Source organism: Anser anser (assembly GCF_964211835.1).
Source record: "Anser anser genome assembly, chromosome: 2".
Taxonomy (NCBI): Eukaryota; Metazoa; Chordata; class Aves; order Anseriformes; family Anatidae; genus Anser; species Anser anser.
Window position 1 is genome coordinate 102,924,010 of NC_139721.1, and position 19,337 is coordinate 102,943,346.

General features: G+C 40.1%; 1 protein-coding gene across 11 annotated transcripts in view; it reads left to right on the top strand.

The window, feature by feature from the left end:
• Positions 1-19,337, top strand: part of HECW1 (HECT, C2 and WW domain containing E3 ubiquitin protein ligase 1) — a 268,810-nt gene that overhangs the window by 65,529 nt on the left and 183,944 nt on the right. For 10 of the 11 annotated variants that reach the window (XR_014580687.1, XM_083826824.1, XM_083826828.1 and 7 more), the window contains one exon: positions 14,722-15,046. Coding sequence is in view for 10 of the 11 variants with exons in the window: in XM_083826824.1 (XP_083682950.1) it covers positions 14,722-15,046 (325 nt within the window). In the remaining variant the exon portion in view is untranslated. Of the gene's footprint in view, positions 1-11,729; positions 11,754-14,721; positions 15,047-19,337 lie in introns of those variants that run through there. The other variant, XM_083826821.1, reaches the window with a different exon arrangement.

Below are 19,337 nucleotides of genomic sequence, written 5' to 3' on the forward strand. Positions count from 1 at the left end.
TGCTCTCCTAATGCCTTTTTAATTAGAGTAACATAAATATTGGCTAGGATGATAGTTGTGTCTTAATGGAGAAATTAAGGAATGGATTCATTTTTGGAACAATTCCCTCTTCCTGTTGACGTCAGTCCCTATTTCCAGCAGCAGTTTAATTGAAGGAGCAATTCTATTTGCTTATTATCCAGCAGCCTTGTAGGGGAATAACTGTACATTTGGGAGAGCACGAGGGGGATTAAGGGCACCAGCAGAAACAAAGGCAAGCATTAAAAAACAGCACAACCCAACACCGTGAGCATTCGAGTGATTAGGAAAAGAGGCCTTGCAATGAAATCTGGTGATGAGATGGCCATTATACCACAGAACTGGAAGGATGGGGAGATGGCAGTGCTTTCTATCTAACCTTGTGTATGTAGGAATAGAAAAGAGTAGGACAGTATCTGATTCAAAGTCTGACATCACAGGAGTCTTTTCATCACACCCAGAGGATGTGAGATGTGAATTCAGTGCAGGGGAACTGAAAAGTTTTGCATGGATCTGTGCCCACACACGTGAGCCTCTTGCCTGTACCACAGGACGGTAGGTGGAAACAATCAAAAACAAGGGCTATGCCTTTGAAGTTCTGATGCTGCTTTAAAACCTCTTGTTTAAGCAGCTGTTGTCAGCTGGAAGCTCATGGGCCTTTTAAAAACCTGAGATAAAAGGCTATAATTTATTTATTTATTTATTTTTGGAAATGACAAATATGCTTTTTATTTACATTCAGCATTTCCGAACTGGGCACCTATGTTGCATCCGTAGTATTTTGCAGCTTTTCCCTTGAATGACACACACAAATATTTTTTTTTGACTTGCACAAATAGTTTGGTTTTGAATTTCTCAAATCTTTTCTCAAAATGTGGTCCATGTCCTCAAAGCCAACAGAGAAACTGGCTGAAAAAAAATCCATTAGTTTGTGAGATTCTCTGATAAAGCTAATTAAAATCAATGAATGTCTAAGTTGATTAATATTAAACCACTTACAGAGCAAGTCGCATAGTGAAAAAAATATTCTACAGTACATTGGGTAAGCCTTGTCAAATACATCATCTCAGACTTATGTGAATTTATTCTGTAATTGCATTGGGATTTTAAAACTGAAAACTATAAAGGAGATTTTTTTTTACCTTGTAATTTAAATTAGTCCATTCTTCATGACACTAACTTTTTATCTCTGTATTTCTTTGTTTCTCGAAGAAAAATTACTTGATGCCCCCTTTATTGTTGGATGAAAAAATTTAACCACAGACTTACTAGTAAGCTGGAAGTCTATCAAATATATGTACTTTGTTTCATTTGTAACTAAAGTTTCTCACTAGGATGAGAATAAGGCAGTGGACTCTGTATGACAAAATACTAAGTACGAGAATGGAGCTGGAAAGGGTGGAGCACTGTGTTATATTTTAGGTCAAATCCTGCTCCTAATGAAGTCACTTTAATTTGGCTTCTGTTGCACTTTTATGCTGGCTCGTAACAAACCCCAACACCTATTTCTGCAGGCTTGCACACTTGAGTAAATTCCCTTGTGTGAGTAATCAATTAAATTGGTGAGGCTGTTGGTAATTTTTACAGCTCGGCTTCCTAGGCTGTGATAAGGCTTCTATGATTGCCCTTTCTGTCTATCTGTCACTCCCATACCTAATTACTTTTGAAGCCCTTGGCTAATTTCAAGCAAAAGAGAGAGGAGTAATTGGCTTTGAGATAATTGAGTTTCCACAGGTCTCAGTGGCTGGGGAGAAGAGGCAGACCTATGTCAGGACAGGGGGACGGCAGGCAGAGCCCACCTGTCAGCAGCTCCTGCAGCCAGGATGGTCACTGGCGTTGCTTATTTTATTTTATTTTATTTTATTTTATTTTATTTTATTTTATTTTATTTTATTTTATTTTATTTTATTTTATTTTATTTTATTTTATTTTATTTTATTTTATTTTATTTTATTTTATTTTATTTTATTTTATTATTTTACCTCATGGCTATTCCAGATTTACTAAGTTCAAGTTGAACGTCATCTTTTAAGTCAAGCAGCATCTTAGATGACAAGTAATGCTATTAATTTTAAAGGACCAAAGAGTTCTTGATTTATTTGTGCATAAAATCAGCAGATAGTTTCCAGACAGCGGCTAGTTTTCATGGTCCTCAACAGAACAGAACCATGTCCTACAGCAAAAATCTGATGGGGTCTGATTGTTCGTGTGGCCACTGTGACTGGCTGTGTGACAATCTGTCTGTCTCTCAGTCTTTCTTCCAAAACAAAACTCAGGTTTAACACCTGCAGAGCCAAATAGTATTCCAATTTACCTAATTCTGCAGGGTTTTATAAATACTGATTAAGCTCTAGTCTTTCATTGCAAAGTGCCAGAAGCTAATCCTTGGTGGATTTAGGACACTTCATTGATAGAGGGGTTGTTACCAGAAAAATAAATTCTAGAAATTCTGTTCTGGGCCTTACTTTTACAAGTGCAGTCTTACAAAATGTAATTCTGCTGGGAACCAATGGCAGCAAAAAAAAGCATTGGGTTAAGTCTAGGTAAGACTTAAGTCCCCACTAAAATGAAATGAAACTGTGCCTTGAAACTTTTTCAGAGCCATTCATGTGCTTTTGTTTGTAAGTGAAATACGATTTTCGTGGTCACCCTTCCCAGTGTTCTTCCTATTTGAAAACTCTCCTGAGACCTTTTGAACACAGGACCACAAACCCATGTGAACTGGAGTAACAGAGAAAAAGTAAATTAGAACCTCCCACGATAACGTGAACAGATATATGCCTGCACACAAGATCTTGTGATACAACATATTAATATATAATCGCTGTATTAGAGATGTACTAGCAGCAAAGTAAGTATGTCTGAAGTTCAGAACTCGTAATTTCACAACAGCTCTTGCCCTTCTCAGTGTGCAAGTCCAGTGTATCGTGATGATGGTGGCGAGCAAGGCTTGTCTCTCTTCTAGGTATCTATTTGGTTGCAGAGGAGTTTGCACCAGTTCGCTGCTGCTCATCTACTCGATCTAGTTCTGCTTCAGTTGTACTGGACATTTTCTGCTTTGAAAATCTGCTTTGTGCACACCCTTGTTTTCCAGGGGGGAAACTACTAAGCTACCTTGGGTCTAACCCTAGCTAGCAGTCCCCCAGGAAACCCTCCACATGTAGCTGCGGCTTGTCTTGCAGTGATCTGGAGGAAAGCAGAGTCCCTGAACACAGCTTCTGTTCTCTCATATAAGATACTTTTTGAGCCCTATATGAAGACATCACATTTTCTCTTTGTAAAATTTGAATCTTGTTCCCAATCTAGAGATTGTAATACCAGAAGGACTCGCTTCCTCTTGAGATAGCTTGCCCAGTTTCTTTGCTTTCTCATGAATACAATTATAGTAACAATTTATTATGATTTATACAAACAAAACATAAATAGCTTTTATTAAAGATGAAACAGTAAGTATGAATTTGGCATGGAGATGAGTATCTAGACTAGTTTCACCTGTCCAGGAATAAAAATCTTACTCTTTCAATTTTGACTTGTGGTTTATCAGTAATATCAAATGTTTTTAATGGAATCAGGATTCTTTTTAAGAATAAAACACTGGATCTGAGGAATTACTAAGCATAAATTTATTTTCCTTTAGTGTTTTTCAGAGCAAAATAAGAATCCCTGATCCTCTTAAAACCTGTGCTATAACAGATTTTTTTATTTAAAATAAATAAATAAATAAATAAACATTAATCTAAACATTCTATCTGAACATTAAATAGAACAGGCTCCCCAGGGCAGTGGTCACAGCACCGAGCCTGCCGGAGTTCAAGAAGCATTTGCACAACACTCTGACATACAGTCAGATTTTTGGGTGTTCCTGCGTGGAGCCAGGATTTGGACCTGATGATCATCATGGGTCCTTTCCAATTCAGGATATTCTATGATTGTATATTTAAAAATCATTAATTAGTAAAAACATGAGGATGCTGTCATAATTTCCCCAAGAGCATAAAGACATAAGAAGTCATAGTCTCTGTTGAGAGCAAGCACACTTAACTGTGGCAATTGCACTCCTAATACTTGCAAGCAGTTTTCACTCTGCCTGTCACTGACACCAGAGGAAAACTATACGGTAATGATAGAACAGCAAACACTGAAGCATAGTCCACTTTAAATTCATGGGGTGCTGCTTTTGTTATGAATGAAAAAGTTTTGTATTCTACTACTATAATTGCATGGAAAAAAAGCATGCAGCTATCATGGTCTAAAACTATGATTGTATTTTAACTTAATCCTCACCCACCTACTGGTGGATTTATGCGTCATTCTGAGAACTCGAATGAAAGTCAGTGCTGTAATCTGTGCCCTAAAATGCAGCTCGCTGCTCTGGGTGTTTCATACATCTTCCAACAGAATAGGTGGAGGCATGGATGACAGTATTTGAAGTGCTGTAGTTAAAGCACAAACTTTTGGTAATCTAGCTGTGGACCAGCCCTTGTTCCCTGCAGCTGTTGAGATCTATCTGGATGCTCCTTTGTTTTGCAAAGTCACTTTGTTCCACAGTGAAGCTGGGGGGAGTTTTGCCTTTAATTTCATTGGAGGCAGCATCAAGCACACTCAACTGATGGCATTTCTGTATTTGTCCGGAGGTAGTGTGATAATATGGGAGCTCTGTAGCCAATTAATTTCAAAATGTCAGGGAAAATACAGGCCTCGTCGAAAGGTAGGAGATGGAGCTGAGGGCATGCACAACAAGCTGGTGTCTAGCTGAGGGGCTGGCTCACTGCAATGGTTTGTTGTTGTTTGGAGATGAAAGGAGTGGTTGATGTAGGCATTAATACGCAGCTGCCTGCTCAGAGCTACCTGCCTCTGCCCTGCCTGTCTGCCTGAGGGGGTTAAGATACTGGCACTTCAAATCACTTTTCTCTTAATAAGAAATGAAGATGGGGTAAAAAGCTTGTGAAAGGCAATGAATGAAATGAGATTTAAAATGCTGTCTTTGGTGTGGAGTGGGATGTCAGCTGGAAGGAACCATGGATGAGAAGAGTTACTTTCCATCCCACCTGGGTTTCGTGTGTTTATTGTCCCCTTGTGGAAACCAATGCCTGCCTTATGGCTGATACAGCATTTAATGCCTCATTCCCTACCCCTTCCTATCTAGGAGAGAGGGGAGGAAGGTAATATTAACGAGTGATAAAGAGAGATGCCCTGAGAATAAAAAGGGACGGGAAGAAGAAAGGCAAACTGTCACCTGGGACCATGGCAAAGGCTGAGATGTGAGGGACGTGATACAGAGCAACAGGGACCTTGCTGACAGCCTAGATGCATGGGAGGCAGCAGGGAAGCCCTACGCTCTTCTTGCAGGGAATGGTGCTTGTGATGCCTGTAGAAATTGTGCAGCTAATAGCAGCAATGAGCACCTTGTGACATGTGTATGGATCTGTTTGTGCTGTGCAGCGTGTCTGGGAAGGGAGAGAAGCATGGTTGGAGGCAGTAGTGCACAGGTAGGTGCCAACTCTGCGGGATAAATACTCCTTCGATACGTACCCACGAACCTTTGGTTTGCAGAGGTTCATACTTGTGTCTGAAAGGGGACTCATCAACATTAAAAAGTTTTGGTATCTATGCTGGGTTGCTTTCTTTTGCCTTTTGTGTGCATGTGAATTTTATAAATAATAACTTGTTTCTAAGATCTATGTAATACATTTGACTTTTGTTTGTTTGTTTCTTTCTTCTATCTGGTGGCATTATACAATACAGAAATCACATGAACTTGGTTTTTTAGCAAGCAGTTGTCATCATGGAAGGTATAATATAGCTCCAACATTAGATAATGTTGAAGGTTTTAGAACTCACACATGGATTTTTCAGCAAAAAGTTTTCAGGAGAGTCTTTGGACTCTGGGGAGTTGAGAAATGTGGGGCTACTTCTGAGCAGAGAAATGATTGTAGCTGACAGTTCTGGGAAACGTTGTACGTTACTGGATATTCTTCTGCAGCTCTTATTTACTCTGCATCATTTCCTTCATAATCTCCTAAATTTTGCAAGACTTCTTCACAGCTTTTCCTGTAAACCTCTCCTGCCTTTACTGGTATTACATGTTTGAAGAGACCTGTACGTGCAGTGTGTACGATATGCTGTGTAATTTCTTTTACTCGGTTATTTTTCTCTTTCTCCAGAAGTGCCATCTAGTTTGCAACAATTTTATATTGTTGCCTGGAAAATGAGAGGCAACAAAAAAAACTTAAAAAATCAGGTAGTAGAGTTTAGTACGTTCTTTTAATATGCCTTATGATGTATTTCTATTTCACGTGCTTAAATGTATTTATAATATGCATTTTCTGCCACCGTCGGGTGTACTTTGCCCAGTTACGTTTTTCCTATAAAATCTTGCATCCTGAGAAGTTTAAATACATGTCTTACTCCACCCCATCTGACTTAACATCCCTAACCCAGGATCCCAACAGTCACAGGCTCATTGTAGAGGTGAAGGGAGGCGGAGCCGAATAACCTTGGGGAAAGCCTTACCTGGATCTCAGTCTTTTTCTGGAGGAGCCTGTCTCCTCCCTCTGCATACACAGGAAGTCTTGGAAACCTGTGGTCTGAAATGAGGTGACTTAGGTACTTACCTGGACTTGGGTGAATCCAGGACGCTGTGAGTGCTATTAAAGATACTGGTCTTCTGCATGGGGGAAGTACTGGAAGAACTGAAGCCGCTGGTTACAAAAATGCATCAGGTAAGTGGTCGTTATTGTCCTATGCAGAACCTGAAGTAGGGCATCCATCTGGTTAGGGCTTCTCAGTACAAACAGCAGTTGCTCACTGCACAGAAGAGCAGCAACATGTTCAGCCTGCAGAGGAGAGCCACCTCCTGTTCTTACCTCCTCCCTCCTGAAACCCCTCTGGAGTAAGCAGAGCTCCCGGGACACCAGCAAAGTGCAGCTGGACATGAAGAACGGAGTGAGGAGACTTGAAATAAATTGATTGGCATGGGGGGCACACAGGCTTTTTTGGACATCTCTCTGCTGAGACTGTTTCTTTACTTTAAACAGCAGATCAAAGAAACTACCTGCTACCAAACAATTGGTTTGTGTTGGTATTTTTTTTTTATTTGTTTGTTGTTGTTTTTCTTACAGTGATTATTGCTTGTAAATATTGTCCTTGGCTTTGAAAAGTTGAGGAGTGGAGATGTTTAGTCTTTGGCATTGCAGTCACCAGGGCTCTATCTGTGAAGCTGGTGCTGATGGACATGAGGATGGATGTTAGGAGAGGGCTCGGTCTCCTACCAGCCAAATGCCTCATCTTGCACCTGGTGAGAGGCAGTCTCTGTGCTGCCTGTCTAGTACTGCAGCAGTGTAGCAGCAGTGTAGCACCACTTCTGTGCCTGCTCCTGATGTGTAAAACCAAGCCAAAATACAGATTTCCTGGTCCGTGCGTCATAAAGCCCCAGCAAAGGTTAGCGTTGTGGGCTTCAGAGTATTTGATAGTGGCGTATGAGCAGATCGTCAGGTTCTTTCCTTCATTTTGTAGTGTGAAAAGATCTGAGTGAAGCTATGCAGTATTATCGTGGTTTCAAATGTTACTATACTGACCCTTTTATTATTTCCCTACAGTTATCTTTTTGAGTTTTTATATTCAGGCCATATTGCATGCGTACACGGATATGCTTTTTTTTTTTAAATATTGGCAATGTTTTCAGACCTTTTTTCTATCACGGGTAAGCCTGATGGCTGTTTCTCATTCTTCGCTGTGCCCAGTTGCTGAGACAGCATTGTTTTCATGCTACTAATTTCAGAGAAATTAAGAACTCAATTTTGTTCTTAGCTGCATTCTATTGCAGAAACTTCCAAGTGCCTTCTGTAGTGAACCGTGGTTGGATTGTCACTGTGTCAATACCAACTTGTTGAATGCAAGATTGTTAATTGCTCCTAGGGAGACATAAGTGGTCTAAAATGTTGAAGCTTGGAGAGATCCCATCCAAACCTAGTGAAATGTCAGTTTTACACAGAAACTTGTTTGGTTTATGCACTTTCAGGTGTGCAAATCTTAATTCTTGGAGTCATTTAATTGGAGATGTGATGTGTATGTCTTTCAGTACACTCTCTTGGGTTCACTAGTCAGCACTTTAATCTTACTTATCCAGAAGGAGAAGAGAAAAAGCATCATTAACTGTTTTCCTTACTTTTTATGAACTCCAAGAATTTGCCTTCAATCATTTTGCCCAATAGTCCAGTTCCCCTCTGCTCGTGCCCACAAGATTGTTTAAGTGCTCTCAGAAAATACAGACTGCTCTTAATTGCCAGGGGCAGTTGCTGTTGGATGCACTTTGTAGACGCTAAAAGTACGTCTGGTTACTGCTGCTAGCTTTTGCTGCCTTATCGCTAATACGCTTGCATCGGGAATCAATCCCACACACCAGCACCAAACCTTGCCGGTCTGACCTCAAGGCCAACTCTTTCATTTTGATTCAAATTTTTGCAATGATTTGCACATCACTGAAGCAAAGTTAAATGCAAGAGGATGCATTAACATAGCAGTAAAGCTCAACTGGAAATGCACAAAGGTCAGGAAATGGAAAAATGAACTCCCTATTAATGTCCTTTTGACCCACTGCAGATGTATAATGGCTTTGATTTCCGATTAGTGTTTATTATAAAGCATAAATAAATATACATACAGTGTGCCAAAGATGTGCAATATTAAGACAAACGCACTGAACGTTTTTTGATGTTATTACGGCATGCATCCCTTTGAAACATTTGCAACCTCCTTCATTTCAGACTTCCCAAGGGCAGCAGTGTCATCTGTACACTCTGTAAAACCTTGCAGGAAAAAGGTGTTCATTAGACTGTGGGATCCTGTGACTCTGTCATGCTATAGAATGATTCCTTTGGAGTTCTGAGAAACCACTCTTGTGCCTCACAAGTAAAGGGCCCAATCCTGTAAAGTTATCTTGCTGTCCAAATCCCTTGGCTCTGGAGCAATCCCAAGGCTGATGATTTTCATGGTGGATGGCTGAACCATTTGCAGAGGATTTTGTACAGCTGCTTGCACTGTAAGACCTTGTTTACTGGCTTTTGCTGTACTGTAAGCCATGCTTTACAAATATATATATGTGTAATATATGTATATAATATATATATACAAATATATATATATATGTATATTTGTGCTAACAGTTACACTAACAATTCTTCCAAAATTCAGATGTCCAAAGGGATTTTTGCTCACGTGTTGGGAAAGAAATAAATAGCTGTGATAGGTGGGAGTAGGTGGATAGGGGGCAGTTATAATGGAAGCTGAAACTGTAACCTTGATTACAGCGTATTTAAAGCTATATTTCTACTTAACCTTGCATTGCCTTGCACTTCATGTTGTTGATTGTAGTGAAGGAAAATGCAAATGTTCTCTTTGAGGGTAATTTCCAGGGTGGATATCACATGCCCTGTTAAGAGAACCATCCCCAGGCAAACAGGAGGAAATCTGTGCATTTCTTTTACCTTTCTCTTGCTCACAGTTTGTCAGAGGGAGAGTGCACCTCCCCTGAAAGCTGCTGAGCACAAGGGACCTCCGGGGCTATGGGTGGCGGGGAAATAGACGGGGAAAGAGATTGAGGGCAGCAGCGGCATTGGAGATGGGAAGGCTGCCGGGAAGAAGAGCTGCCATGAAAGGGAGCAGATCCTACAGGAAGTCTTTGGGGCTATGAAAAGCAGGAGAACATCACAGAGAAAGATTTGTTCTCATTTTTTTGCTTTCACCCAGCCTTTTTACTCTTTGACCCACCACAGCTGAGTTTTCTATCTTGCAGAAGTTCCTGGGGTTTAATTTGTGCTCTAATAAAAGTTTTATGTACTGAAAGCCCTTTTGGTAGGCTCACCTTGAAGTTGGTCTGCCTCGAAGCTTTGGCAGAGTCCCATCGCTTCTTCCCCTGTAGGCAGTGCTACTTTACTGCTTGTCTTTCTGGCCCAGTCTTGAGATTTTGCCCTGGGTGTTCACATGCAGGCCATGACTAGGTCTTTAAAATCTTTTTATGTCATCTCTCATCCACCCAATTGAATCTTTCCTAGAAGCTGTTACTACCTTATATTTCTGCTAGTGCAATATCCTCCTTGATACATGTGATCTTATCTTACTTAAAGCTGCTCAGAAGACTTCTGTCATAATTTATCTCTTTCAGAATGCTAGCCTAATTTTTTATATCTCTTGACTCCTCTTTCTCTTTTACAAAATCATAAGCTTTTAGTTGTCATTTGTAGGGCTTATAAGGAGACCCTTTATCTCCAGAGAAAAAAACAAGAGGCTGACGACACATCTGATTTGCCCATGATGTTAGTCTTGGCTACAGTCCCGTTAAGTTTTTGGACAAGTAAATGTGCAGTGATGTCTGCAGACATCTGTAAAACTACATATCCCTCAGTTTGAACCCACTGTCATTCTGGCTAATGTCTCCTCGTTTCTTGTAATCTCCTCTTCTGCCAATACTCTAGTGATGTGTTGTATTTCAATCATATAATATCTTTGGTATGGGCAGTGAAAGTCTCCCATACAACCATCCTGACTGCACAAATACCTCTCTGTCAACGTAGCTGTAGGAAGTAACTGGTTGTCAGTTTGAGTATCTAAAAGCCAGTTCTGAATCTTCTGAACAGAGAACAGAGCTGGATCTTTTCAGATCCTTAGCTGGGATCTGTCTCTGTATTGCTAAAGCATTGTGTACCCTTCTGGCATGATGTAAAATAATACGAAGTAATATCACACCCCCACCTCCCCAGACATGAAGCACTACAGCTCTCCAGCAGAAGTTGCTGCATGGCAGCACTGAATCCTTTGGAGAAATTCACTGGGAAGATGACTGATTATCTGAAAGGGAGATGGTACTGGTTTTTGGGGCAGTGAAGGAAAAGGCAGGGGTTGCAGCAACTCTTGCTGCCCAGTGCCAAAAACCAGCCAGCGAGAGAGGTGTGAGTGTGAAAGGGAGAGAATGTGAAAATAAAATCTGTGAGCTATTTTTCTCAGAATTTACTGATTATAAGTTTTCTATATGTGCATCTTAGAGATCTGTTTTCTCTACAATCAGATCTTGTCTGCTGCTTCCTTTTGACTGCACCCTTCTGCTAAAATTTGTTCTTATCTGACATTTGTTTTGTCAGATGGGCTAAGTGATGTAAATGAGAGGCAAGGTCTGCCCACAGATAATCCTCCAGAAATCTCATTTTAAGTAGGACTTTTATATAGCTAGTTTTACTCTGCACATTGTTGTTTTATGGCTAAATACTTGTTGCTGAGCTGTCTGGCTACAAAAGGGCTCTTTCTGATATCAAAAAGAAATGTACTTACTAAATTAATTAGAGGAAATGCTAATTTACAAAGCTGATAGCAGTAGAAAACCTATACGTTGTCCAACTGTGATGATTTTTTTTGTGTTCCTTGACTGGATATTAATTTAATTCTACATTTCTTTTTAGTTCAGTAAACTAAAATTACTTATGGATGTCCTATCACATTACTATGCATTATGTTCATTCAAATGAGGAACGTCAAGAGAGAGACTTTTACATCTGTTACTTTGGGTGTTGAACACAAAAGGCACTGGATTGCTGATATAACTGAAATATTGTCCATTCCTGTCACATTGTTCCTCCTGTTCCAGATGAATTCAGAGGGAATAGTCAAGCAGCAGGACAGTCACCAAGGCAATATTGGCACCCTTGATTTAGGACATGCTTGAACTCACGTTGGATACATCATAGGTGTGTGATGTATTTAAATGTGGCAAGACAGGCCCTCTTAGGACAAAATCTGAAATACTGTTGTGTTGTGTTGTTGGGGCAACATTTGGCCATTCGTTATTCTTGCTCTATAATGTACGTGGTACACTGTATATTAAAAAATGGCTATAGCTAAGTGTATACGGTGTGCTTAGGGTACCTACACCCCTAAGGAATAGAGGGAATAAATACGATCTCAACCCCCCCACAAAAAAAAGGTTAATTTCTGATGTGCTAGGTGTTTATGGTGGATCAGATTGCTTCTACAAGGAATAGAGAGGACCTCTTTATAATTTTTAAGCCATTTTACTGTGATCGGGAATCTGTCATCAGGGCTTAGGGGCTGATATTGTTGGAATTACATGAAAAACCTGCAAAACTGGTAATCACATGTGGAATAACTATTTTTCCTAACCTTTTTTCTACTTATTCATACATCTGTGCATATATTTTGATGACATTATTCAATCCAGATAATTATAGGTCACTATATTGTCCTATTTGCTTGGATTTTTTTCAGTTTGGGGATTTTCTTTTTTTCTAGATGATTTGTGTTGAATCAATGCTGGAAATAAGGGAGACTGAGATTTCTGGAGACCATAGCCTTCTGGATTACTTTCAGGCTTTGCTATTCGTGACATTGACATCGATATACAGGCAAATGGGAACTTGGAGAATTCGAACGTATTGATGAATATACCATTTTTCACTAAAATCAGTTAAAGTCAGGCTGAAGCTGAAAAATGCTCGTTAATTCTGATTTAATTTGAAAGTATGCAGTTAATTAATACACTCTATCATTACCATTCAAAAATGGAAGTATCTGTAGAACCACTGTTCCCTGGAGTACTGTGTCACCAGAAATAACAGCTCTGCCTTTGAGCTGAAGTACCATTTGGGTAGTGCACTATGAGCAAAGGAAGCCATGTTAATGAGACAGACCGATACAGAAGAGTGGGCTTGAAATTCTTTATGTTCCTATCTCACCATTACAAAACCAGTAATAGTTTTCCCAGGTGCTGTTGTGACAGCATATACCTTCTTGACAAAGTGGCAGAAACTTCTATTGGTTTAAATTACTGCCTAGAGCTCGGTAGTTGTGCATGCACAGAAGTGCTTCCCAGTTTAAAATATGTGCACAGCATGCAAGAAACTGTTTTGGTTTTGTTTGTTTGTTTGTTTGTTTAATATATATGAAGATGATGCAGGGTTCTGTTTGCAGGGTGCACTGTTTTATATGCTGTGAACTCTCCTTTTTTGGTTTCAAACAGTGAATAAAAGTAACTGTTAGAAAATAAAAAGCAAAGGTAGGATTAGGTGCATATCAAATGCTATCCGATGGGAGCAGTGCATGCACTTCATTCCCCCCCAGACATCCTTCCTTCTGTTCCTCTATTTCTATTGCAGCCTTTTGCATTGTTTGCAATTCCACCGTGCCAGCATTCACTCTAAGGTGTGGCATCCCCGCTGGAGCTATTTTTGCTATAAACCCAGTTTAATGCAGTAAGTGAGGATTTGGGTCATTGGATTGTAAGCGTTGTAGGGCACTTTCTGCGAAGTGACAGCATATTCTAAGGGTAAAAACATGCCGGGTGAATTTTTTGCTCTCTCCGTACAGCTTTTGTGCAATGGAATTGTAGGACATAATAATAGGTGTCTTAATTATTCTGCAAAAATTGATATTATTTAATAAACAAAAAGTTTTGCTTTTTCAGGGCTGATTGTTCTCCTGTGCTACCATAGTCTTAATAGATACCAGGGTTAAATATCTGCTTGGCTGGACAAAAGAGCTAAGATTTTTCTTCCACTTAATTTGTTTGAGTTCAAAAGGATGATTTGACTTCTGGTCATGTGAAAAGCATTTCATAGCGTACTGGAAAGCTGTCTAGGTTTGTGTCTAACGGACTTGACAGCATGGTTGGCAACAGATGGATAATGGAAAACTAATGAATAATGAAAAGCCAAGTGATTGAAATAGCAGAGCTGCAGGGAGAGAAGAGGGAAAGCAGGGAAGAAAAATGGGAAAACAAACAGCACAGAAGTAAGCAATAACCAGTATTTTGATCAGTATCAAGGCAGGTCTTCACATCAAAATTAACCCATCATAACATAAGCATTCTCCATCTGCCAACTCACAAGAACTCGTGCACCATGACGCATTTCATACAAGTCAGTCGGCTTGCCTCGAGGAAGAAGAGTAGGTTGGAATTTAAATAATTTTTCAACTGCTAACATGATGACTACTCTGCAGTAATCTCCTCCACTCCCATTAATTGTCCAGTACGTTCCCAAATCTCTACCAGAGAGGGTGTGCATAGTATTTCTCCATCTACTGCAAAAAACAAAGCAGGGCAATACCATGAGAAGCTGTCAGCTGTACTGAGACACTACAACACTTAGTGAAAACGTCTTTATTTTGGTATCAGGGACAACTCCGTTTTCATGGCTGTAACTCTTCAGACATGAAGCTCTTACTCACTGTTAACCACTCCACCAAATGGGATGAGTTTTCTGTGACGAAAGATTCCTCTGCAAATGTAATAAGAATTACTAGGAAGATTGACTCCAGGAGTCAAACATGGGAAGGCTGCCTCCTGATGCTGAAAGAGAACTGCTCTCCATTCGATTGATAGTCACAGTGTTGGTGTCTGGATGCGTGTATTAACTTAGAGGAAGCCAGCTACTATTGATTCCCTCACACACTACCGATTGCAGCTGGGCTCGGTGGTATAAGGCTTGCTTTTGCACTTGTTTTTGTGGTAAGAATTGAGGAATAGAAGTTGAAGTAGCAGCCTCTGTTGCCTGCTGCACCTTTCTGTATCTCTTTTTTGCAGTGCCAGATGCTCTTTTCTTGCTTTCTCATTCCGATGCACTAATTTTCGTAAGCTTTGACATCACTGAAACATGAATCATACTGTAAATACTATCCTCTCTATATTTTCCTTCACAGAATCTGTACCAAAACAGGTTCCTGGGCCTGGCAGCCATGGCGTCTCCGTCAAGGAACTCACAAAATCGGCGCCGGTGCAAAGAGCCCCTCAGATACAGCTATAACCCTGACCAGTTCCATAACATGGACATCAGGAACAATTCCCACGAGACGGTCACTATTCCTAGGTCTACCAGTGACACGGACCTTGTCACTTCGGACAGCCGATCTACCCTGATGGTCAGCAGCTCCTACTATTCCATCGGGCACTCACAGGACCTAGTGATATACTGGGATATAAAGGAGGAAGTGGATGCAGGGGACTGGATTGGCATGTATCTCATTGGTAAGTCCCTCTTACCCCTTCCCATTCGGTTTTCTTGCTACTTTTTTTAGTTGTAAGCATTAGAGTAATAAGGGCTAATGGTAATAACGGGCTAATACAGATCCACTGAGTATAAGCTTTAAGTGGGTTTATATACAACAAGATTTCTTCTGCTCCTGAATTGCTAGTTGCAGTCCTGGCCCTGACTTTCTCTTCAACAGAGATATGAGAATCCTTTCTATTGACAGTTTATTGAAATTTCAAGACACTTTATTTTTAAAGCCATTTGGATTTTGTAGAAAATGCCTTCTATATAAAGAAAGCATAATATTTTCAGGGTTTCCTCTCACAAGTCCTTGAGTAATCTGTGACAGATGAGAGGTTTTACAAGTCAAGAATATGAATCATTAAAAAACCCTGTGAAACAGAATGCCTTTCCTGTATAGCCAGAGGATATTTTGATATGAACAATAATAATTATAGACTGAGGCAGTCTGCAGTCCCAGATGACTTTTTCTTTTTTTTTCTTTTGCACATTGGAAGCTCTATTCAGCCATTAGCATATTTTTGGCATCTCCATCTGTATAAAGGCAGCCCCACAGAAAAGTAATAAGAAATGCTTTCAATGGACATTTACCTAATTGTTTCACTTCAATATAAAATAAGCCTTTTGACCTGGTTTGGTTCCTATGGAAATAGTCCCACTGCCTAGACTGAAGTCTGCATTAACTCTTTTCCCCCTGGTAAGTTTTGAACATGGTGGATCAGTTTCAGTCACATTCCTCAGTGGATTAGAGGTCTTAAAAATGCGAAACTCTAAATGTTTTCTGAAAAACAGTGGCTTGGTAAAGAAGATGGACTCATATTTGTAAATTTATACAAATTTTTAATTTGTAAATTGTGCATTCCAAAAGGGAAATGTTGGTAAAATGCTGCCAGTACCTGTTTAGATAAGTGTGCCTAGCCCTTAGCAGATATTTCAGTTCAATGTTTCAGTTCAAATCTCAGGTATTTCAGTTCAATGTTTTGTCTTGCCCAGGCAGCAAGTCAAACAAAATCAGGTAAAGCATAGGAGGTTGTGAGTTGGGCTTTTGGAGCAATCGTAGGGAGTGAAAGTGTTGGTTGGGTGCTTTAGTGGATAAGATCAGAAGGGTTGGCATCGTGCGAAGAGGATGTGGGGAACACAGGCGTTGGCAGGGTGGGGGATATGAGAAAGAGCTGGATGGGAGGTCGGAGAGTGCAGAGGAGCCCTGGTTGGCATAGTGGTAGGCACTGGAAAAGGAGTTCAGTCTATTGATGTGACTTGGAGAAGGGGAAGATGAGGATGGCTGTGGAAAAGAGCATGGGGTGCAGGAAGCCAGGCTTCAATACTTCGTCCTGTGAGTAACCTCATAAAATACCCTGTTTTGAAAATAAAGGTAGGCTCCTGGAATTTAAAATCTTTTAGGAAAACAAAACGGACAATAAAGAAAAAAGAAAAAGATAGAAACTGGATTCAAAACAGATGCAGTGAAAGCAGTTTGGTTTGTTGGCCATAACAATTACTTGTGTTTACAGTTAAGATTGCCTTTGACTGTTTTATTTGAACAGATGAGAAGGCTGCCATTTCTAGGCACTATGGAATACTCTAAGCCTATTCTGCAGCAGTGCAGACAACTCGTGAAGGACTGCTTTGCTCCAGTAAAAACAGGCAAAAGCATCCCTTCTGATGGTCTGCTGTAAACAGAATGTCCACAGAGCTGTTGCATATTGGATGAACTAATTCAGCCAGGTTTCATAGCTCAGACATTGTATCAAAGGCTATGAGGATACATCCCGTATTTCTTTGATAGGTAACCTCCATACACAGGAGATTAACTAGGAGTGAAAAATCCTCCCTGCTACTCCTCCATAATTTACCTTATCAACCAGGATGTTGCTCAAGGCACCCCAATAAATTAGAATTAGAATAAATTAGAAGGATAAATTGTGAAATGCATCCTTGCCCCTGCTGGCTGAATGTTTGTTGTTAAAGGAAATAATCAGTGGTTCATTCTGACAAATACTGCTGCCAAATGAAAAATGATTAGTGTGTCCAGTCTCCAAGAAACAGTTGGCCCTTGATGTCTTTGGAAGTGTTTTGTCTCCATCCTCTCAGGTTCCTAATCTAAATAGCCAAGGTAACAGCAGGCAGCAGCACCCATCATTCCTTTTTCACTTCCCTTCCAAAACCTGACGTGAGGTGAGATTTATTTTATTTTATTTTTTTGGTTCCCATAAAGAAAGAATCTGCGAGACTGTGAAGTTCACTTGCTTTTTTTTTTTTTGTATTGGTTTGACGTGGAAAAAACTTGGAGCCTAGGAAGGTGACTGGTGCAATGGCTGTATTGACATTAATGACATAGAGCAAACCTAGAGGAACTGATCTGCAGAAGCAAACAGCTGCTGAACTCATTTCAGAGGGCTTGGCTTTCGAGCGGTTCCAGTCTGGCTAACAGAGCGCCCTTGGGTAGCTGTAGGGCATCTTTCAGTTCAGATTCACCAGGAGAGAATCGAGATGTTGTACCTGAAGATAACCGCAGTGTGAACCAAAGTAGGGACAATTGGAAAGGGTCAATCCAAAAGCACATTTCTGTCCTGAAATAAAACACTCTGTTCAACATTTGTGATGCATCCACAGGAATGGGAGATCCAGACATCCTAATGGGTTGGATTTGTGCATGCGCTTGCACAGATTTCCCCAGTCTGCACTCCTGATTAGGGAGGAAACGTTCCTGGCCTTGTGGATCTGACCTTCATGATGTAAACTGATATATGGCTACGTTTTGAATTAGCAGCCAGCCAGACTGGAACAAGAGAACCAAAGAAAGTATGAGCTTTTCCCAGTCTGCTCAATAGGGGATTAATGTTGGAGCCTATTATTACCACTTGCATGGCAACACTCTTAACTATTGCAGTGCTGCTGGTAATTCCAGTGTTTGTCTCAAAGCCAGCTCTCTGCTACAGTCCAATCCTTTTTGTGATTGTTTTGGGTTTGTGAGATTTGACCTGAAAGGTTTGAATGTAGCAATACTTTATTATTGTGGTGAAAGCACAAAAGCCATGAAAACACAGAGAAATTATTTGTGTCCTTGAGGTATCAAGCAGCATGGCGTTGTTTTTTCTATAAAACTCAATTCAGGAGCATGAGAGTTATTATTTATTATTTGTCTTGTGAGAGCTTCTGAGCATCCTTGGAAGGGGCTATATGAAAGCAGAACAGAAGGCAGTTCCCACCTCAGAGGAGTTTAGTCACTGCTGTTGTAGTATTCTAGGAAATATCTCCAAATAATCTTATATGACTGTTGACTCTGAAATGCATAAAAATAAATCTGCTCTTGCCACTTCTACTATCACTAAAATTTTAATGATACCTAATAAACTGCAGGCTTCAGAACAAAGATGTTCCAAGTCTGAGGAAATATGGCTGATATAGAAGGCTTCCAGAAGAAAAAGAGCACAAATGGTGTAGATCAGATGTTTTGATACAGAAACCGCAGTGCATTTTGGAGTGTTATTCAAAGGTTAAGGCTGTCTGAAGAAGGGGTAAGGGAGTCCTCCATTTAGGGAAATGCTGGCTGCTTGTGGCACAGTTGCTTTTATCAAAAATGAAGGAATCTGTTCTTCTCCCCTTCGATCTGTGTGCAAATTCATAAGGATGTCCAAAAGGGAAACAAGCTTTGCAGAAGCAGGTAAAAGCTGGATTTAGAGCTGATTCTTAGTGTTAACTTGTTCATGGTCTTAGGAAATGGACTAGGCAACCAGTCAGTCTCACATAAAACAGTCTAAAAAATGGTGGCTGGGTATCTCATGCCAAAAATATCATCGATTATATCTACCCTGTAGCTGTGTGAAAACATTCATACACACCTACCTGAATTTGTTGAAGTGCCATAGAAAAACTGTTTGGTTGAAAGGAGATTAGTAAATGATGACTCTTTTAAAATATAGGTCCTGTTACTTCAATGCATTTTAAGAATAGCCATGATAAAATGACAAAAAATATGAGAATTTGAAGGACAAGCCTTTCTGGGTGTTTAAGACATTGTGCATTCAGGAGTAGGAGTCACATTTCATGCCTGCCAAACTAGAACTCTGGAGATGGTTTAACTTCCCCTTTTAGTATATACTATATCATTATACTATATACTATATCAGCTCCAAGCTATGCAATGGAATATCTAAATTCTGTGACAGCTCACCTGAGGTGTGCATGTGCCATCCCTCAAGAGAACTGTAACACTTTGAATATTGGCAGTCTTTCAGAATAATCAAAAATACATGTAAACACTCA